This window comes from Choristoneura fumiferana, chromosome 23 (assembly GCF_025370935.1).
Source record: "Choristoneura fumiferana chromosome 23, NRCan_CFum_1, whole genome shotgun sequence".
NCBI lineage: Eukaryota > Metazoa > Arthropoda > Insecta > Lepidoptera > Tortricidae > Choristoneura > Choristoneura fumiferana.
In genome coordinates this window covers 2,861,346-2,885,260 of record NC_133494.1, presented here as the reverse complement: position 1 = coordinate 2,885,260, position 23,915 = coordinate 2,861,346, and the positions used below count along the sequence as shown (strand labels likewise).

General features: G+C 35.3%; 1 protein-coding gene across 1 annotated transcript in view; it reads right to left on the bottom strand.

Moving 5' to 3' along the window:
- The window catches only part of LOC141440713 (sialin), a 50,547-nt gene extending 26,823 nt beyond the window's left edge, over positions 1–23,724 (bottom strand). The window contains exons 1-5 of the mRNA XM_074105258.1: positions 23,513–23,724; positions 19,657–19,722; positions 6,393–6,556; positions 4,772–4,905; positions 579–781 (exon numbers count right to left, since the gene is read on the bottom strand). Coding sequence (XP_073961359.1) covers positions 579–781; positions 4,772–4,905; positions 6,393–6,556; positions 19,657–19,696 — 541 coding nt within the window. The 5' untranslated portion in view covers positions 19,697–19,722; positions 23,513–23,724. The remainder of the gene's footprint in view (positions 1–578; positions 782–4,771; positions 4,906–6,392; positions 6,557–19,656; positions 19,723–23,512) is intronic.
- Positions 23,725–23,915: the final 191 nt, after the last annotated feature.

The window sequence follows — 23,915 nt, the reverse complement described above, 5'->3', positions numbered from 1 at the left end:
CTTGTTTTCAAACGTCTTGAGTTCGCAATTGAATAATTTGCTTCGTCCGTTCATTAATAGATCGTTTATCATTTTAATTTCATTCGTCATCGCTTGACTCCTGACATCGCGTGACGTTATGAGCGCATCGTAACAAGCAAGCATAAAGTGACCTCAAAGTTGTTATCAACTCAGCACACCCACATTGAATTTATCAGCTGCCGAGTACAGGAAACCACACACAGCATGGCGTTGCTTACTTTGCAAATTGTAAAGAAGGAAAAAAATTACTCCAAAAAATAATCATCTCTTTTAAAAAAAATACACAAATGTAATGTCCGAAAAACAGACTGGCGTTTCCTATACTACCTACAGTTCCTATGCTCATTATTTTGATCATAAGCACTAGGTAGGTACATTAAAACCAAACTCAAACAAGTATATTTTATGAGACTTCATGAGACTAAAAGCTCCTTGTGTACATTGAATATACCCTAAGATAGTCAATACTCTTATTCCTATTACAGAAATATGACTTAGAACTCTAATGTATGACATGACAGATGATACATGATAGTAAAACTTAAAACAAAACTCACCCATCATATTAGACATGAATTTCGATCTGTCCATCGGCGGGATCCATTTGGATGCCATCGGGAGAATGGCAGGCCATGTTGCTCCAAGTAGGAAGCCAAGTAGGACCCTCAAAGCTACGATCCATCCGAAGCCTGCCACCGCTGCACCAGGGCTCAAGAGAGTTAGGATACTGGCCAACAGGGTACTGTAGCCGAATACCCGCCTGCGCCAAAAAAACAATGTTTTAGGAGTGTCCCCTGAAGATTTTAGTCCTTAGCTGGGAAGGGGGAAAGCTATTCTTTCACGCTTAATTCTTAATAAATTTTAATCTTCTGTGATAAATCGTGTGAAGAGCCATGAAAGCATGAGTAGTACTATGTTCATTTTATTGCCCGTCAGAAGAAAGACAATAGAACGATAAACTACAAGTTATTCCGATATAAATATCTCTCGAATTATGTCCCATTTATCGGATCATAATTTTATAGCAGCTAAAGGCACGTATGGATTCAATTACCGCAAACACTGTACGCTGTGTTGATAACAATTTTGTATGCCATACATAAAAATGAAACGTTTCCTCTTCACATTTGTGAAAAGGATTGTGCTAATGTTTCGAGTTGCTTCTAAGAGAGACTTATTTATAATGGAAATAGTGGTGTTTTTAACTCACTAACAAGTAACAATACTTATAACATCTTTTATGTAGTGCCTTATAAAATCTGTACCGCATTACCGTCAAGGTATATTCGAAGGTCTTTTGTTCTCAAGCCAAAGAACTTTATAATAAAAAATAACAAGCGACCATAGCAACTGCAGCGAGTGCATCACCCTCATCGTCTTCCATAAGACAAGCACGCGAACATTCGCGTGACACACAATACTCAATTACGCGATAACAGCGCATGCGGGCTTAAACAGTAATGAATCATCTCCATTGAATACCGTAGCTAAACAACTTCAGTTTTATCACATGTAAGTAATAGTACGGATTTCCCCTGATTTTGTCCATTTTTATTAGTCCTGCTATTGATGTTTATATTCTTCTGTTTGTCTTGAATCTAGTTAAAAGTTTCTAAGTTTAGAGATATAAAATAACGAATCGTACAGTACGTCTCTTAAGTTCTTTATGATCTTACAACGATACAACTTATTCATGCCTAGAATCATCCAAGTTTGAGGTTAGTACATAATAATAAAGTGATATAAGTATCATGAAGAAAATTTTACTCAACAACATTGTAACTTTTACGAATTAGCGTTATCAGATCCTCTTCCGAAGTTACTTATCAACAGTTTCAGAGTTAATAAAGTTATGATACAATAGCGAAATGTATTGGAACATAAAATTAACAAAACTATCAATTTTTAGCTTTAAACAGCAAGACGGTAAAAACCGCATAAAATAATAAACAAAGTAGCAAATTGATAATAAAATAATGAAATCATCAACACTGTTACAAAAGAAATGACTAGCAACACAATACACTATTACATCATACATAAATCAAACTAAATTCAAACGAAGAGCTGGGGGGGGGATGATACAAGTGGGGGGGGGAATGATACAAGTTGCTTTGTTAAGTTATCGGACCGTCGTGTCTATCCTCTGATTACTACTAGGTACTAGTTATAATGACCTAGCTAAACTATTTTTGGTGAGCTCTTAATCTAGACTTCTTCACTAAAGGTAACAACAAAAGACCAGCTATGTTAGTCCAACCACAATTCATTTCTTATACAGGGAGGATGTTCCTGCATTGCACTGTGTACATAAGAGCTCAATAGTAAAAATGTCTGAATAGGGACAGTGACTCCACGTATTGAATGTTGTTTGGTAAACCAGACAGTAATCAAAACTTTTCAATTCTTGCTAGAAGTACAAAATAAACTACTTCAGTAATTTGAGCCATAAAGTTTATCAACGTGAATTAACTTCCAAGGCTATTCACGTTGATGTCCTATAATTTATATGCATATCAATAACATACAGGATTCCGTCATCGGATCACAAAATACCACGCCACACACCACCACCAATAACATGAAACTAGAGTATAATTTGTCCAACCTGCGACCCCATCGTTTAGATTTTCTGATGCTCGACTCCGAACAAACGAATCATTGTGCGCACAAGGATCATTATCTCATTCATTCAAATCAATTACGGCCGTAAGCATCATTGCATCAAGCTTGTTGACTCTTCCTGACCCTTCTATTGGCTTCTGGAAAGTTAGACGCAGAATTTTATCGCAACCTTTAATAGAGTCGCAAAAAATATCGCTGGTCATTGCGTCATAAATGGTATTGTTAAAGTTCATGAAACTGTTGGCAATTTTGGCAGTGATTGACAATGTACCCAAATAGTTTTTTGTGGTCACTGTTTAGCTAGACTCTAGTCTAGAGGCTGGTAGTTGCTATTTGCTAATAAGGAGAATGAGTCCACTAACGAAAACCTGGTGATAATTATACAGGACGGGACAAGAACAAGTAAAAATAAGCAATACTGAAATGGCTTGCCTGATAGTTGATAAGGATAAGTACCTACTTACTACATTTTTTCTCTAACAGGCTCTGGATCTGGAACGTTTAGTTAAGTCTGTATTCTTGCTTCCGCGAACTGTGTTTTGTCCCCAGTTAGGTACGGTAAATAAGACAGAGTAGGTTTTTCTTTAAGGAAAGTACCTACTCTTATCCCATATTGTCAGATGTACCGCTAGGCCAGAGAATCTTCCCTGAACCTTTATAATTGCTATTACTATTCATTTTTACTTGTTTTGTAGAACTGAATGGTCTGTGAAACATTCCTCGGAGCGACCAATATTAATTTCATCATCATTGTACCGTCATGGTTCCTCAGCCAAGATAATCTACTATAATTGCAATTTAATAAAGGCCAATGCTCGGTACGACTATTCCACGAATTGCATGGTTATCAATTCCGGTTTACCCCGGTCAGTGACACAACATAGCTAGCAGAAAACAAAAACCACAATTTTTCCAGTAAAGAGATTAATTTGAATGACTGGGCAAAACAACGTCTAATTAATCGTATTGTGTCTAATTTATTTCACGCATACTATGTATTGATTTCCCAAAAGACAATTGTATAACGCTTGACGTTACTGCATACGATTAGATGCGTGCGGCATCGATATCAGCAATTTTAAATTGCCAAAAACAAAACCGAACAGATTCTCACCCTAACGTTTATACCTTCGAAAGTTTTTTGGTAATACATAGCTAGAAAAACGAGCAAAGTGGTTGAAGTGGTCACTCATGAAACCGAGATTTAAAAAAAATGTGAAAAAATACGTCATTACATCGGAATCTGATACTTTACTTTTTTCAAACTATATGTATAGTATGGAATTGGGCGATAGGTTAGCAGGTTGACACAACATAGTAACAGAGCCGGCGATCGGAATGTACCGTACAAACAATAGTAGCCGTAAATGGCGGTGGAATAATTCGGAATATTCCAACGGATGCAATACATGCCCCAAAACCGTTTAAACGGAGGAAATATTATACAATAGTAGCCGTGAATGGCGGTGGAATAATTCGGAAATTCGGAATATTCCAACGGATGCAATGCATGCCCCAAAACCGTTTAAACGGAGGAAATTTTTAAGTGTATCATTAGATATTAATGAATGTACCTGATCAGACGATTAGCAGCATCCAAAGTTATTCTTGAAAGTTTTAACCATCTCTTACTCAACCATCCACAATGCCTCACAAGAACATTGTGACACTACAAAGAAAAACTTGATACTGGTTTTACAATGTGCAAAAGCACAATACAAACAAAAAGATACCCTGTCTACTTCAAACCTGTGTGATGAGTCAAACAAAATAAAGGAATCTTGGTATATTGCAGCTGCAGCAAAGGATTGTAGCAAACAAGCCATTAAAATAGTTAACGGTTTATTATTTTGAGGAACCCAACATTGAGAAAATCAAATTCCAATAATAAAAAATTATGATTATGATGCTGACTAACTCATGAACACCTAGTCCAATCCGTTGTGACTAGCCTATTTAGAAAGTTAAAACTTAAGAGGTTTCTTTTGTGATATGATAAAGAACAAGGATGGAATTGGCAAAATTCCTGCGGGATATGGAGTTCTTCAACTAGGTTCTGTAGCCTCGAATGTAAGCTAGCAACACATAGCAAGTAATATAAAAGATCTAAGAGACAATCACTCACCTAGCACCAATAATCTCAGCCAGCCGCCCTCCTGGCAATTCTGTGAGCACGTAGCCCCAGAAGAAGCATCCGAGAAGCAAGTTCTTCTGCTGAGTGTCCCAAGGGAAACGGGTTTGCTCGATGTGGTCTGGATGCTGTAAAAGAAAAGATAGTTTAGGGACAGTTTCATGGAACAGAGAGTAATTTTTGAGTTACTGATAGATAAATAAATGAAATAAATAAATATCACGGGACAATTCACACCAATTATGGGTATTAAGCAACGGATAAATATAATTTTATATATAGATACATACTTAAATACATATTAAACACACCCGACAGACACCCGACAGACACAAGACCCGAGAACAAACATTCGTATTTTTCATACAAATATCAGCCCCGACACGGGAATCGAACCCGGGACCTCAAGCTTCGTAGTCAGGTTCTCTAACCACTAGGCCATCCGGTCGTGTAAAGATCATGGTAGAGTATGGACAGGTACACGTATGCAATGTGTAAACTCTTTATTGTACAAGAACAAAGAAACAAACACAAATTGTTAATGCCAATGACAATACATGTAGAGAGTCGAACTTATCCCTTTAAAGGATCTCAACCAGTCAAGTTTTCAATCAGTCAAGTCAAGAGTGGATCAGAGGATAAATGCTCCTCTGTTAGGGACCAAAAAGAGTGAGTTTAAAAGTCAGATATAATGGAAGCTAAAACACATTAATGTAATTTATCTAATAAAGCTTTATGAAAAAACCCACACCTACTTACTTATGTATCAGCCCTGCATGATTAGATTATCAAGGATATGTGCCAAGCTAATATGCTTACGCACTTTCAAACTGCCCACATGCAGTTAGCAACTAGCATCCCACTACTTAATAAGAATAAGAATCTCATGAATGAATATTCATTGAATTATAAGCCTGTTAGTCATTGTCACAGTTTAACCCAGTTAGCAGCTGTGAGTCAGCAAATACCTAAAAGTTAGTAACATTACTAGTAAACAATGACGGGTCAAAGATATAAATATTGTTTGTGTAACGGTGCTTTTCAAAAATGAACTGCCTACAATAACAGTATTAATACCTAATCTAAATAGATTCTAAGAAAAAAAGACAAATTGGATTTTTTAAACTCAATATAAGTGTAGATAAGCAAGTATCCTAATCTTACACCTTGAGTAAGGCATTCTAAGAACATCAAACATAACATACCTAACATGTTAACGTGACGCATGGATTGCAAAATAAAATGCAATACTTAATTATTAAATTAAACAGATTCTTGGATAATGATTTTTGCTCAGAGATTTAATGTCCTACTAAAATGTTGTCTACTTCCTTTCTAAAGAGAAAATCCCTTAAATTTCTTCAAAAAGATTAGACTGAAGATATTAAAAAAAATTATCTCTTCTAAATGTGGTGTACAATAAGAGTCATTGTATTGTATCTTAAACTGAAATACTTGTGTGCCCAAAACAGATTTGGAAGCGTTATCTAAAATAGAAAAAAGACCTTAGAGAGGCTGATTCTTCGTTAAGAATGTAATTGTCTAAGGTTTCATTACATTACACAAAAGGTAACGGAAACTTCGAAGTATCCATAAATCTCCCTGCGAGACTTACCTGGGTAACATTTAACGTGTCCGTAACATTGGTCACGTTGGTCGGGGAAGTCGGCGAGCCGATCATCTGGACAATGGCGATGGTCAAGTTTACTCTGAGCGCGTAGTTCAGCATGAAGCCGAGAAGCACCATAATGTTCAACACTTGAACGCACGTTAGACATCCTATGGACAAAGAGAGAAGTGGTTTAATTAAGGCAGGGTTTCTCAAAGTGGGGTACTAGGGGTTCGCTATTCGACGGTAGGGGGTTCGCGACAAGGTTTACGTGATGGTGGCTGCAAGACTGGCAAGATGATTATGATTGGTTTTAGGAATGTTTTTGTATTTTTTATTTCAACTCCACTTATTTGTTTGTTATTTGTGGTTGTTTCAGTTTGTATTTTCGTTGGCAAGATGATTATTACCTATATTTGTTACCTTTTATTGAAATAAATAATACACATTATATTATCATGATGATTGAAATAAAAATAAACTTAGTTTCTTCAACAACCAATTTTCATCTACCTCCAACTTTCTTAGGGGTTCGCTGTCGTCTAGAAACTTCAACAGGGGTACGTGGAGCCATAAGTTTGAGAAACCCTGAATTAAAGGATTGGATGTTACCTAATACCACGCAGAATCAATATGTCAAACAAGACTACATAATATTAAATAAAAAATCTATTAAGGAGCCAGCTCCACTGACAAAATCAGTTTTTGTTTCGTGACAGATTTGAACCAGCAATTTTTGTAGGTATTCCATAGTTACAGTCGTGTGCAATAATATTTGATATGACAAAGCACTCAGAAATTACTAAAGCAGCAAAAATACAGCTCTATTCGTTTAGCCATTCAAGCATTTAAGACGTTTATGAGTTTTTCTTCCTATGGGATATAATTGGCGATGGTGTATTAACTACGCACGTTTCTCGTATTGTATTTGCCATCAATGAGCAAACTGAGTCTAGATATTGATAACTTGCTATATACATGTTTTTACGAGCATGTTCCACTTGTTCGACAAATTTTTACGTTGATAAGTAGACACTTATGTGACACTTATCGACGTGAATGTAACGTTGTGCTGTAGCACAATGTGTAGCACCATTGTGATTTATATTACGAATGAGCTTTTATACCATATCACAACAGAAACAGAGGTTACTGTGAGAAATATGGGATGGAATTAATGATACTAATTTGCATAGTAATATATACAATACAAGGTGTAACATAAATATAAAAACAAAAAGACAAAAGAAGTAACCTAAGATACCTCAACTAAATATATACGTTACTATAGCAAAAAAATATATAAACCCGTCTATAAGAATATTAAAAATATATTTGCATTCTAGAATTATCTTTAATTCAGATAAAAATACTAACAGTCCTAAGTAGATGTTTTTATACAACCATGAGTTTTTCATATAAATTATTTAATTAGACAGAAAGAAAGAAAGGAAATACATTTATTTAACGCCATAAAACAAACATAGAACAGATAAAGACATACATGACGCTAAATTACAATTGTGTGTTGTAATACTTGTAATTGCAAAAACAAGTTATAACAGTGTTATTTTATACAGGGTGTAACATTCATATAGGTCAGTATGGGAAAGTCTGAAAGTATAATACGTACGAAGATCCGTTCTTAGGAACCATGTCATCGATTTTAATAACAAGAAAAACTGCATCCATACATTTTCAAAAACTTGTACTCAGCTCGGCAATCGAACCCGGATGTTTTAAAAAATAAAACTTACATTATTAAAGAATATGAAATACAATTCATTTTATTCATTCTAGATATCGTAGTTCATAGTAACATTTATTGCTTTTGACATGCACTACCGATATCGAAATAGAAATATGTAATGTATGTTTTATTTTTCAAAATGACCGGGTTCGATTCCCGAACTGAGTAAGTTTTTTTTGTAAATGCAGTTTTTATTCTTATTAAAATCGAAGACATAGTTCATAAGAACAGATCTTCGTGTGTCTTATAGTTTCAGACTACCCCATACTGACCGATATGAATGTTACACCCTGTACTGAATACAATGAGTCGTATAGGTAAACTTTTCCGGTCATATATCTGCAAGCGTAAGTAGGAATATAAATAGAATTTCACACGACGATCAATTTCCGTGTTTGTGATTCATTTCAATAATCACCTCGATGGAACTCTTTGACTACCACATCAGATTAAGATACAAATTCTCACGAATGCATTTATGATTTTTGCAAGGTTTTTGTATTCCTAGCTGCATATATTGCTTATAAATGCACATCTGCCTACGTTTAACTGCAGTTTCTTTAAACCGTTAATTTTCGCTGTTGTTGTTGTAGTTGTTTCATTAAAAAATCTGTTGAATAAATCGAGGCAGTACTTATCTATATTGTAACCAAGATGGCTCAGAGCACACCCCTGAGGCAAGCCAGAACAAAGCAAAGCAAGGACTGACGGGTAATTAAACAAAATCCCTCTTCCTTAATAATGGAAGTCTACACTGCAATTAGCTCCGCTTGCATAGACATAGTTACGTCATACCTTTGTCGCTTTTGTAATCGATCTCATATTGTCGTCGACCTAACCAAGCGCATCGGGCGTTAACTTGCAATTTGGCGACGTTATTATCAACGGAACAAAGGATTCTTTGTACAGATGACAATTAAGCCCGTGTTTTTAAGGTAACCTCTCAGTTAAATACGAAATGTGTTGTCTTAGAATTCATCCACTTGGGTTTGATTGGTGCAAACTTTATATATATTACCGTATCTTTGGTTAAGCGAAGACCATATGAGTCAGCAGTTCATACAAATAAGCTCAAGTATAACTACACAGGGTCATGGTACTGGAGATATATGTAATTACAGCCAAGATCTTGAGAATCAGTCATCCTTGCAAACCGGTTTATGAGGACCATATTGCAAAAACATTATAGTATCCTTTCCAGTTGGTTTGGTATCAGAAGAACGTGAATCAAGTTTCTTTGTGCTAATAGAATAGCACATTCAGCTTGCACCCTGACCGGTCATGTCATGGCAAACACTACAATTTACTCTTATAACGATCGCGACACGCCTTTGCTAGTCTTACTCAATACTCTATGAAATAAATTCTGGAAATTCTACGACAATAAGAAGCGGAAAAAGCATGAATGAAAGGGGAACTAAAATGATACTTACGAAATCGTACTCATGTTCCAAGCATTCTGCCATTGAATAAGAACGTCTAACGTTAAAAAAAACCTACCAGGTGAGTCAGAATCGCACATCGAGGGTACAAATGTGTAAATATGTATTTATCTAAAAATATTCAGTTCGCTCAAATCAAATTATACGCAGGGAAAAGTAACAATTTAGTAACTTCTCTTATTGGTTTGAGATAAAGAAAAAGAACCCTTGAAAAAAGTGACATTTACGAGTAACCGATGAACCTCATTTAATTTCGGATCTTTAATTATCATCGTTTTACTAGCTCCAATCCACATCTAATTTAAGCTCTGAGTTTTATTCTATTGTACACAAGTCGGTGTTAATGAAATTAGGTAGTATCGCAAAGTTACTTTTATGTAATACTGGAGCCAGACTTTGCAGCTACTGTCATTATGATGATATCATAATCATCATCATCATCATATCAGCCGAAGGACGTCCACTTGTTGGGCATAGACCTCCCCCATAGACCTCTAGTAGTATGATGATAATAACATGACCAAGCTTTATCCTCGCAAACTGCAACTGTCCACAAACAAAACAACATTCCGTGGGAACTAAACCTGAACCAATTCTATCCAGTCTTCGGCCGGCTTTGCGAATATGCAAACAAGCACATGTGAATGCTGTATTATGCAACCGACCGGTTCCGTAGGGTGACAACACTGAATTTGAATATCTGATACAAGGACGAAGAACTGTTGATGATGCAGTTCGTAAATGTCAGGCTAAAGACAAGTTTTTCATAGGTTTTTAGAAGCACATGTAATCTAACTTCGCAATATCTTTATTCTTCAAAGTACACGTACAACGAAAACTCAATAGTGAAAATTTATACAGAGGGATTAGAGAAGTCGAGGAATGTTGATCGTTTCATTTTTCAGACGACTATACCTATGATTTACTATTAGATTAGAAGTTTACAGGCTACAGAAAACATGAATTCCAAGCCGTCGCTTTATCTACGTCATCCACAATACATTTTTATCCTGAAGGTTACAACAACAGATTTTAATTATCTACAGTCTATCCGAGAATTTTGCAAAAAAATTGGCAAGAAGCGATCAACAACTCGCGTAATAAACTAAAAATAACTGGATAATTCAAAAGGATGAAATATAAAAAGTTTGGCCAGTTTTTCGCGGTGAACAAAATCGACAAAAACTGCACATTGACTTAGGCCAGGGCATTTTACCCACTAATAAACACAGTTTTTGATGATGACTACACATATTCAATAGTTGCCCGACATAGCCCGAAGAATTGCGAAACTAAAGTGGCAGTGGGCGGGGCACATTGCTCGCAGGACGCATGGCCGATGGGGCCAGAAGGTTCTCGAATGGCGTCCGCGGACCGGGAGACGAGCTGTCGGTAGGCCTCCAACAAGATGGAGCGACGACTTGGTTAAGATCGCGGGATCGCGGTGGATGCGGAAAGCACAAGACCGGTCTGAGTGGAGAGCCTTGGGGGAGGCCTATGTCCAGCAGTGGACGTCTTTCGGCTGACATGATGATTCAATAGTTGAATAAAAAACCATCATTACTCGATAGGAAATTGCCTCATCGTCATCATTTACCTTTTGGTGTAGGTTAACTAATGGTTACTCACTCCCTTCGAGACCAGTACGAAACATAGTACTTCGGTATTCATACCTACACTATAAGTAAACACAATACCTACAACTGCCACGCTTAATAAATTGAAATTTATAATCCGAAACTGCAAAATGTCGATAGCCGATATACGAAAGCATGAAATATCTATTTTCAGTGTCACTCGGAATTGCATATATTCGTTATAAAATTGGATAGTATTTGAAGGGTATTTTGAATATTGGGTACGTAAAGATATATTTAAAATCGAATTAAATTAAAATTGCCTCCATCCTATCTCAAAATTCATTCACACGGTACTTACACCATGTGTGTAAAAGTATACAATAAATTACCTACCGAAATAAAACCAGAAACAAAAGATAAAAAAATTATACGACTACTAAAGGATTTTTTAACTCAGAAATGTTACTACAGTATAAATGAATATTTAGAAGAATAAAGAAAAATAGTTATCCTGATATTATTATTATTGCACTAGGTATTACTTGTCCTTTCATTGTGTGATACCACCTAAGTTCTAAGTTTGTTATTTCTAGATAAATATATAGTTTATTTAGATACCTTACATAAAGTTAATTTATAAGTGTTCCTTAAACCTCTTCCTAAAAATTACATGAGGTTAAAATATCATAATATGTTATGTATAAGTAAGTTAATTAATGTAATTAATTTTAAAATTGCCACGCCCCAACAGCGCATTATTTTTTATATTTTTTTGTAAAAGGTGTCGCAATAAATAAATACTGAATACTGAAAATGTTAAATGACGACTAAATAAATTGAAAACTTCGCAGATCGCTTCTACATCTTCCTGGTTCCGTAGTTTTTGGGACATCAATAATCACTACTGCGTTTGATAAAGCAGTAAAAATTATTGAAGTCTTAGGGGCTGTTTCACCATCCATTGATTAGTGTTAACTGACCGTTAAATGTGATGCCGTCTCTATTTGTTTTGTTCGAATAGACGGAGACGGCATCACATTTAACCGTCAGTTAACACTAATCAATGGATGGCGAAACAGCCCCTTATACTTACTTCATTTAGTTAGGACCGACCGTGCTTTTTCGCATAGAATAGATCCTCGAACAACTTCTGCACTGGAGACAAGCCCACACCACAGTATTAGCTTGATAAATAGATATGTAAACATTGCGTAGGAGATACGCAAGAAGACGTGCCACCCAATTTGTCAACAATCAAAAATTGTTTCGGAAAATAACTGATAAAAATTCTGGGAAAGATTCTAATACCAGATTTTACGGTCACAAATAATCGGATACGTATTGAAATAATCGATCGCAAAATTATTAGAGGGAAAGAAATTTGGTTAAAGAAAGAATAAAGTATATCTATTGAAAGTGTAACATACGTACAAAATTTTTGGGTCTCAACCTAAAGGGTATACTTTCTCGTTCTCATAAAACTAAAAAAATTGCAAGCAAGCTGACAATATTAAGAACAGGAGTACTAAAAAACAATTATCATTGACTTAACATGTGAAGTTTAATTATAATTTTTGAAGGGTGCGTCCCACGAGATATAACTACTAAATATATAACTAATTTCATATTAATAACGTTCACAAGATATAATGAACGTTAGCTATAACAACAAAAAGTATATTTTTTTAACGTTTAACGCTTAAATTATATAACGTCATTTTTATATAACTTCAATTTGTATAAGATTTATATGGACACTTATAATATATAAATAATTCTTATATCCCGTATTACTTACCTATTTATAAATGTACAGAACCCGGTTGGTTTTTTATCCCAACCACGATTACACAATACCATCTAGTCACAATATACGTAACTAGTTATGTGTATTGTGATATAGTCACTAAGCGAGCGAGATGGGCAAGTAATATGTGTGTAGATCCAACCGATACTATTTAAATAACGGTAACAATCGATTGCTCAAAACAATCGATACTATCGATAGTTCATTCGTCAAGACCGATACTATCGATAGTATTGCACGAAAAGAGATATCGATTATCGATAACTATCGCTTTTGCTCAAACTATCGATAGTGGACTATCGATCGGTAACACTAGTTTTCACCACTTTTTTCTATTACACCGTGTAACATATATGCATCCACGTGTATGTGTATTGTGGTCCACAAAACACATATAGTTCAGAAGTCAATCTCCTGTATGTACTTCACTTTTCATACCTACGCTCAAGTTGAGATTTTAACGCGAACGCGATCGAGACGTATTTTGTAACCGAAAACTTACACTAAGGGCACTGTACAATTCTCCATACAAATAATTTACGCTGTCGCTATCGAGTACGGTCACTGTAAACTCATGGTAGTGGTTCTGGTCCCACGACACCCACGGGAAGAGGAGAATACAGGAACACGGGATTACTAATGTATGGGCAAAAAACTTTTCCCAAAGTATCACATCCCAAAATATTTTACTCAAATTATCATTTGGCAAAAAATCATTTGCTAAAACAACTTATCGCAATTTTACAGTTAGTAATTTTTTTGGCAAATTATTGTTTCACAAATAATTATTTAGTCATGTTTCATATTACCTACCAAGTATTATTTAGTCAAATGAATCGTTTGGCATACTTAACGCACTCTTCCCAAAATATTGCATGGCATAATAACCTACTTTTCTGGTAAGTAGCAGTTCGTTTCTGTGGGAGACGCAGTTCCAACCTAACTTACCAACTTTTCTGATAGCAGTTCGTTTCTGTGGGGCACGCAGTTCTAACCTAACCTACTTTTCTGGTAGCAGTTGGTTTCTGTGGTTGGTTCGTGTGCGAAGTGTCATTCTGAACAAAAATTTTTTTGGAATATAATATTAGCCAAAAGAAAACGTTTGCTTATACCTAACGTTTGTCATAATAAAACTTGACAATGTAAAATTATGCCAAATGATAATTTGATCACGTGAATAAAATGCGAAATGTTAATATGCTAAAGATTCGCTTGGGAAATGAAACTACTGCGATAAGTTTTTTGGGAAGTGAAATTTCGCGAAAAATATTTTGCCGAAACGGCAGTACACCCAGGAACACTTGTGTTATCGCAAAACCGTTAACCACACGGTTGCAATTAGTCAGGCATTAGCATGCACCGACCGTTCTACACACATCGCTCACAATTAACGGTAGCTGCCGGTTCAACATGTTCTTAAACTCTGGAAGATAGGAAGGGTATTTTTATGGAGTAACAGTGCGATTCACGGTTTTTTTGGGTCGAGTCGCTCAAGGCTGGTACTTGCTTTTATTTACTTACTTGATTTTAGTTTTTAAATTTTAGGATTCGCGGTTAATGGTTTTTTTTACAGTGGCGAAATATCGCTAGATGGCGTTAGTATCGTGAGGTGCGTTTGACGTTTGCTTGCGATTGGCTCATTTAGTTATTTAACCAATCACGAGCAAACGTCAAAAGGATCTCACGATACTAACGCCATCTAGCGTTATTTCGCCTCTGTGAAAACCCTCATTACATCCTGCTATCTAACATTATAAATGCAAGTGTGTGAATAATAAAATAATATGTGAGCTTCACGCTGAAACAGCTAGATGGACTTGGAAGAAATTTGGTACGTAGGTACTTAACTTAGCTGGACATCTGGAATGACACAAGCTACTCTTTGTCCCGACTACCCGAAGGAAATTATGCTATTCTGATATCCCTACGGGATTGGTATGAAACCCCAAAATTTTATGTGTAGTTGGATTAGAAACATGATATTTAGCGCGTGTTTATTATGCAGCGATAATGAAATCCACGATGTAGTTTTTGGGAATTCTTACCGAGTTTTTGCGAAAAAAAATTTTTTTTGTTCGCGCGGTTTTCTCGACCGCCAGATTTTTTGAAATTTCTAAATTTAAATTCAAAAACAAAAGAATCGCATTCCAAATTTTAAGTATGATTATAGTACGACTAACACGTCTTGAGCCGAGCAGAGCGTCCACTCTGTCGTAATCGAAACTGAACTAATAAGGTATTTTATTGCCAGTTTATTGCTAACAGTAAAATTAATCTACAATCTAGCATGTAGGCACGTATGAATGAACAGATCTATTCTACGGGTCAGAGAACTATTGCATCAATGTGCATTATGTACGACACATTTTTATTGGCCATATCCTTGAACACGCACACGTGAGTCACTTTTCTAGGTTAGTATAAGTACTTTTATCTACAGGATAATTTTGTTAATACTCCTTAAATACGTTTCTTTCGAGGACAAGGTAGATAGATACAAATTTGGGATTTGATTAGTCGCCAAAGCGACACATACATATTTTATTTGACATCTGGCAAGGTTTCAACGCGCTTAAATAGTTTTGATATTTGGCTCGATACAAATAAAGTTGAGAAAATTAAAGTGCATGTGCATGTTGTTACTAAGCTTTATGTAATTTATAACTGATAGTAAAATATAAGTAGGCATTAGTTATCGCTCGTTAAATTAAAGTAATTGGAGCCAAGCACTGTAGTGTAGTGAATATTGATTTGATAATACTTACTAGCACTTGTATCTCGTCGTTTCAAAATAAATTTCAAAAACGAATGTCTAATACACTTAGCAAGATTAAATCACGCGATTGCATGTATAAAACGCCTAACTAAAATGCAATTGTAGATTATCGATAACTTTCTCCGTAGTTATGGCGAAATAATGAGACAAGCATACTCTGGGTCGTATAGCGTGGGTTTTATCAGTGCACGGACATTTAGCAGTAAATTAAATGCATAATACACCACGAGCATTTACTGTACAGCAAGCTTCTAGGCTAGACTTAGTACTTAGCTACCAATAACAATATTATTATAATAATAATTAAAAAATAATATATAAAGAACTTATAAAAATTTATATTAGTAATCAAAAAAGCATGCTAGAACATACAAAAACTAAAAAAAAAAACAAGAGTAGCGCATTTAAAAAACCGGCCAAGAGCGTGTCGGACACGCCCGAAATAGGGTTCCGTAGCCATTACAAAATAAATAAGTAATATTTTTATGAGTATTTCGTATTTTGTACGGAATATTCCAAGTTTAGGTATATTTATACCTTATGCTGCTATTTACTCTTAGGGGCTGTTTCACCATCCCCTGACTAGCGTTAACCGACGGTTAAATGTGTGCAGTCTCCGTCTTTTCGAACAAAACAAATAGAGACGGCATCACACCTAACCGCCAGTTAACACTAATCAATGGATGGTGAAACAGCCCCTTAAACTACTAATAATTCTCAAGAAAACTTAACCGTTATAGTTTTCCTTGTAAGTTTTATATACTTATTACCATCCTGAACTTTTTCAAAGTTTTCCACCCACCGGTATAGATTTTAGAGGGGGGGGGGATGCTCGATTTTAATAAAAAATTGCACTTTAAAGTGAATCAAAAAATCGCTAATGGTTTTAAAAGACCTATTCAGCGATTCCCCACACTACAAAATCGGATAAGAAAAAAAAATTACACCCCCTTTGCGTCTATGGGAGGTACTCTAAAAAAATTATTTTTGAATGTTCTATTGTACTATTTAGTCGGCATAGTTTACATATATATTCGTGCCAAATTACAGCTTTCTAGCATTGATAGTCCCTGTTCAAAGCCGCAGACGGACAGACAGACAGACAGACATTTTGCCATTTTGGCTACGGAACCCTAAAAAGATGTACTTACTTTCGAAAGACACGGTACATTTACTAGACCATCGCCACTTTTACATTAAGACGGTTGAAACACATGTTCGCTATAACGACTAACTAAAAACCGGTTTAAATTATGACCAATCTCAATTAGCGTGCTACCCAACATATCATATAATTACTAATGTCAAGGAGTGACAGGTTTTGCATATTTCGTGCGAATAAACAATCAAGCGTAAGTTAATGCTACACTAACCTACTGAGGTATACAGTTCAACAGTTCTGGTTTAAATACAATAACTTGTTCTTTATCTACCAAGGACGTTGATGTCTTGTATAGTTACTTTCTACTCGTAAGAGCTTGTGGATCTTATTCATCATCATCATCATCATCATCAGCCCGAAGACGTCCACTGCTGGACAAAGGCCTCCCCCTTAGAACGCCACAATGAACAACAACTCGCCACTTGCATCCACCGGTTTCCCGCTACTCTCACGATGTCGTCAGTCCACCTGGTGGGAGGCCTGCCAACGCTTCGTCTTCCGGTTGGTATCTTATTACCGGATGTTTATAAGGAAGAATGTCGGATGTTTTACAGTATTGAAAATACAAACTGAAATATAGATGCACAGAAAAACCAGAAAAATAAGACCAGCACTGGGAATCGAACCCAGGTCCTCGGTATTCCGTACCGCGTGCTATACCGCTACACCACTGCTGGTCAACGGTACAGACACGAATTTCCCCTATGCACCTCATATCTCAGCTTGTTTGTTTCTTATTTAGACGCTTAAGCAGTCATCGAGAAACATTCGGCACTCCTTTATTTATATAGTGTCCATTTTTTATTTAGTTTTACAGTATTCTTTAAGCTATCCTAATTTATGGCGCACGTAATAAAACGCTTGCATTAATTAAAGGAACTAATTAGTCACAAATTTAGTCGTTTGTAGTTTATTGATATGAACCTCAGCAAAGTAACGCCTGAGTCAATCAATTATTACCAAATTTAGTACGATTAATTTAACCTTGTAGATAAATTTATAGTCTCAAGCGAGTAACGAACCAATTCATCATTATGAACATTGCCGCCGGTAGAGGGGTGCAAGTTGGTGCACTTGCACAGCCTGTCATTAAAAAAATACACACACGCATAGACACAGCTTATAACATTTAATTATAATATAATGATTAATGCACCCCACTAGATGTAGATGCAAGATGCAAAATATTCCTGCCGGCGCTTATTAAATCAAGGTTTGATATGCTTTAATTTAAAACATTTCACTGGATAACGACCACTTGTAATAAATTTAATTACGTCAGATAGAAATGTTACGCGTTATGTCATATATATATAATATATATATTTGCGTAGATATTCGCGTATAATTGTAATGTGGGCCTACAATCACTGGTTCAATACAAAACCTAATCGTAATATTCTGTAGCACACAAAAAAGATGCTATGAGCAAAGACATTGAAACTAAATAAAAAAACCGGCCAAGAGCGTGTCGTACACGCCCAGGATAGGGTTCCGTAGCCATTACGAAAAAAAAAAAAATATTTTCTAAGGATTTCGTATTGTGTACTGAATCTTCCAAGTTTAGGTATATTTTATACCTTAGGCTGCTATTTACTCTTAAACTATTAGAATTCTCAAGCAATCTTAGCCGCTATAATTTTCCTTGTAAATTTAATATATTTACTACCATTCTGATTTTTTTTATAATTTTTCCACCCAACAGTTTAGATTTTAGAGTGGGAGGGCCGGGGGGACGCTCGATTTCAATGAAAATTTGCACTTTAAAGTTGAATATTTCGCAAACAGATCACTGAATAGAAAAATTGTCTTAGCAACCCCAATGGATTTAAAAGACCTATCCAACTATACCCCACAATATAGGGTTAGTCGAGAAAAAAAAATCCCATCCCACTTTACGTCTATGGGAGGTAACCAAAAAAATTTTTTTTTTTTTTTTTATTGTACCACTGACGGCGTAACTGATATGTATATTCATGTCAAATTACAGCTTTCTAGTAAGTTAACGGTCTCTGAGCTTACCCGCGGACAGACAGACAGACAGACATGCGAAACTATAAGAGAGAGAGAGAGAGAGAGAGAGAGAAATATTTATTTACACATATTCGATACACATAAAAATACATTAGATGGAAAGAATAAAAATAACATCGAATAGTATAAAGTGGGCCCCACTCGGCATAATGTTACGGCAAGCCGGTTCAGTGAGACCCATTCCTAGTTGACTACGGAACCCTAAAAACGAGATTATAATGGATAAGACCGCCGGAAGTACGATATCAGTCGTGTCGTGAGCGCGATTATATTTAACATGGCCACATGCCAAGATGTCGGTGAAACGTCACTACCAAGCCGCCCATAGACGCAACGCAACTCAACTCATTGTATGGTTAAATAAAGCCACGCCGACAATTTAAAGCAGTTTGACAAATATTAGATGCGCGTTCGCCAAAGTTATAATTTTCGCAAGTCATATGTAATGTTTGTCAGTATAATTGTTTGTAATTTTTTTTCCCGCTGAAAACGTAATTTTTATGAAATTTTTAAATGGCCAATCTATAGAAAACTGTAGGTCAGGTTAGGTTTGTTTTATAACAATTCTGACAATTAATGGAATCAGAGAAAAAAAGAGTTATGACAAACAAAACATTCTGACTTTCAACAATTATGCGAGCTTATATGGACCCATAATGCCACCAACCCTTTTCAAGTCAGTAGTCTAGTGAGGAAATTACTAAATTCTTAATTCTCACCTGTAAAGTTTCTAGGGAAAGATTTCTCTGTTTTTGACATCGTGCACGTCTCTGGAATGATTTTATCTGCGAAAAAAAAACAATGTTAATAAGCACCAAAAAATCGAAATGCATGTTTAAATAAAATATGGTCACCGCGTTTAGGTAGGTACTAAAACCTGCCACAGTAAAAAATAAACAAATGATTAATGTCATATGAAAATTGAGAGTAGTAAGACAAATTTAAAGATAAAAGAAAGACGACTAAAATCCTCCAATTACAGATTACAGACATGTTAAGAATTAATGCAAATTGTCAATCAAAATTTTATTGACATGTTCTGTAAAAAATGCATTCACTTTCCAGCGTGCAGACCTTAATACACTTATTTACTCATGAAACGGTTTGACAATCATTCGACCTACTAAAGAAAGCATAAGTAGCCAATTAAGAAATTAATCTGACAAATCGTACAGAGGATTTTAGCATTCAACTGTTTGACATACGACATGGTCTAAACCGTCTTGATGGTTTGCTTGTCTATTTTTCGCACTTCAAATTCGACGGGCAGGTATGTGTGACGAGAAAGTTTAAATGTGACAGCTAATTCGCGATAACGTAGCATGCGGGTGTGAGGCCAACCGTACACAATTTGCATGTTCCATTTTTTTTTTTCAAGAGTAGCCATTGAAGCGTGAATCAATAAGCAACCGACATCTTCTAAGTTTTTGAGGAGATATTGATTAATGAAATAGTGACATGTTTCTAGAATTTTACTTGTATGCAGGGTTCGAAAATATCCGATATTTATTATAAATATCAAAATATCGGATATTTATGATATATATCCGAAATATATCAGTTTGATATACTTACATCCATTTTTTATGAAAGCTATATTATTATTTGTAAAATAAATTAAATAAAATTGTTTCTGCACTTTATCAATTACTTTATTTGTAAAAAATAATAGAATAAACACAACAAAAACTTACTCTTTCGTAATGAAACTTTTCTGACACGACTGTCGCCATTAACGCCGACAGAAGTGTCGCCATTAATGGATTAGAGCTTACTATTAGGAAGTATCTTTTAACTACTCCACCGCCATCTACATTTGGGAAGTAGAAATACAGTAACAAAGGCGAAAACTAGCCAAAAATTACTTAATAATATCAAATTTTTAAACCAATTTCATCATATCATAAAAAAACTTTTGATATATATCCTCGAACCCTGCTTGTATGTATTTAAAGTTAATACGAATTATCATAGAAGAATGAGGCAGAGCCGAGGGCGAACAAAAAGGGGAGACGAATTCTAAGGGGGACTCAAAATCGATTTGATATGGGCATCAAAATTTAACAGTGGCGTGAACACAAGACGAGATATAGGCATCCTATTATGTAAAACAACATGTCAAGCGGTTCTCTTGTATCATTTATTAGCATTACACAATACGACTTTGAGAGCTCGAAGACATTTCGCGACGATCGATCGGCGCCAGTAACGGATTCTCCTTTTCGCTCCAATGCGAAAAAAAAAAAACGTTTTTGCAACGGATATCTGTGAATGCTGTCTGAATTGACGGACAATGAATGAGTTTGCAAAAAGGAAAAAGTTATTTTTAAGAAACAAGTTTACATTTCTTATGTGGAAGAGATCATTAGAGAAATCGCTGTTGAATAGGTAACATACGATACCACATACAATAGATAATTCTTTTGAACTGATATCGGCAGTAAAGATGAATTTGGGCTAACTGTTATGCTGAAATAACTACTAAAATCGCAGATTCGCGGTCTATTTTCGTCTAACAACCTCAAGGTTGCACCGCACGTCAACCCATGACGCGGGCCCATCGATTTATCACATCCAGATTAATCGAACAGGGGTTTTGCATTGTCACTAATAATGTGATTGTCGTGTATGGGAATCAGTGCAGCTGAATACATTCATATCAAATTACTTTTTTTTTATTTATTCTGGCAAAACCCCTGGAGAAAAAAGGATTTTGATGATAAAAAAATAAATAGGTCTTAATTCTACGATAATTTACAAAAATATTTTCACGGTTGGCATAATTTTATTGATTTTACTTTGAAAACAGTATTAAAGAAAAAAATTGTCGTAGGTATTAGCACATTTTGTTAAATGTGTATATAGTGTTAAGTACGTTGCTGAAACGACAAAGTACAAAAATATGCAGGTACCTAGGTACTTTTGATACTGACCGTACAGCAACAAAGCTGACTTACCTATCCATTTAAAAAGGGTAACTTATATACCTGTTTTGTTTACACATAAATAAGTAATTTAATAAGTTTTGTATGGCATGTTAATTTTCCTGTGGTTTTCATTATTTCTGTGTCGTCGCGATAACAAAAAGTCTGCGATACCTACCCATCAAGATTTTGGCAACAATATGTTTGTTTTACGAAATGCTTTATTGAGGATTTGAACTTCTTTGAAAACTAAAAAATGTCTAAGACAGGATTTGAATGTCTCGACATTTTTTAGCTTTCAAAGAAGAAAGTACTTTGTCGTTTCAGCAACGTAGATACTTAACACTATACAAATTTGACAAATGTGCTAATACCTACGACAAACTAAAAAAGTGATCCGCTAGTTTTGATGCTGACTGTACATACCTACCAACTTCCTGAATTAAACATCCGTACTTCCTTGAGGTAAAAAGCTTTTTCTTTTCAAGCGCTTCATTGTAATGTACTTACTTGCTTTATAGGTACTCTATTTGTCTACACAGCACGAACGGTATTTTACATTAACAAATCGGTGCTTTACTATTTATTTCCTACAATTTTCACAAAATAATTAACCAAAGTAGGTATTGTTGAGAACTATCTAGAATTTTCCTATTGTGTCTAGCGAGGCAATGGTTAGAATAACATATAATACCTACCTAGGTGGTGGGACTCGCATTACCAGGGTTTATTTGGATCAGAATACTTACTACATGATTAACACACATACATAAAATATAAATGCACACAAGCTTACACATCATAGTCGGAACAATGTCCCAATGACGTGCCATAATATTCAAATGTGATGCATAAATTGTTCGGCGCATTCTTCCAGATAGGTACCTAGCTTTAGATAATAATAAAGATCTTTGAAGCAATGACAATAACTATGAAATAAGTTTGAATTTATTGCTAATAAAATATTAATTTGTTCGAGTATCAAGATTATTTTGTTGCGCTATTATATTTCGCGACGAACGTAGGTAGTTGTGTTACGTAGTACTATTACTTATTACTAGTTAACGACAACATGTCATTCAGAGGTTTACTGGAAGAGATCCCTATAAGTTCGCCTTTGTACATCTCTTTCTCTTGTTAACTGTGTGTCTTTTTTCATGTTTTATGTACAATAAAGAGTTATAGGTAATAAGTACATGTATTTTTATTATCAAGATAAAAAATATTTCTGAAAAATACTAACATGGAACATACCTACAACATTGGAATAAGTAAGTACATTAAAAATACATTGCATTGAATTATTTAGGGTAGGGAAGAAAAATTTAGGGTTGTATTGAAAAGTTATAATCTCGTATTAAAAACACAATAGCAGGTATATATTATGACTTAGTGACCAAAACAGCAATTTATATTGTTCGTAAAACAACAATCAGTACAGTCTATCTGCACAGCGGAGCCTATGCCGAATAATACATTATACCATGCTGTCTAAATACCATGAAGCAGCTGTGTTTTTCGAAATCATTAATCAAAATTAAGTACATAAACACACATAAATAAACCCTTAAACCTTCGATTAATAATTACAAGTGAAACGTGAAAAATAATTATCGATAACCTACAGAACTTTCAGTTCAATTTAACTTACCTTAAATAATCACTAGGTACAGTAAATTTGCTAGAACTCACTAAACAATTCAAAATGTAACACTTATAAATAGCTCGCACTAGTTTGTTTAACTAAAGAATAACATATAGCTTATGAAGTAGATAATTAAAATACGAAAATTCTAGAGCCGAGAAGCACGCACACCTATCACCGACAAGCGCAGAAACCCGACTGGCGCGACCTCATGTGGTGATTACATACAAGATAGTTTATTTCGGATTCGGACGAATGGAGGGAGCGCGCCGCGCGCTACGTTCCGTTTCAATTCAATGACTTTCGATGAAGGTTTAATGCAATATTTTCGGCAAATAAGCCACTTTTATTGAACGTACGTACTTTTATTGAAATATACTTACGTGGAATAAATTACCTACTTCTAAGA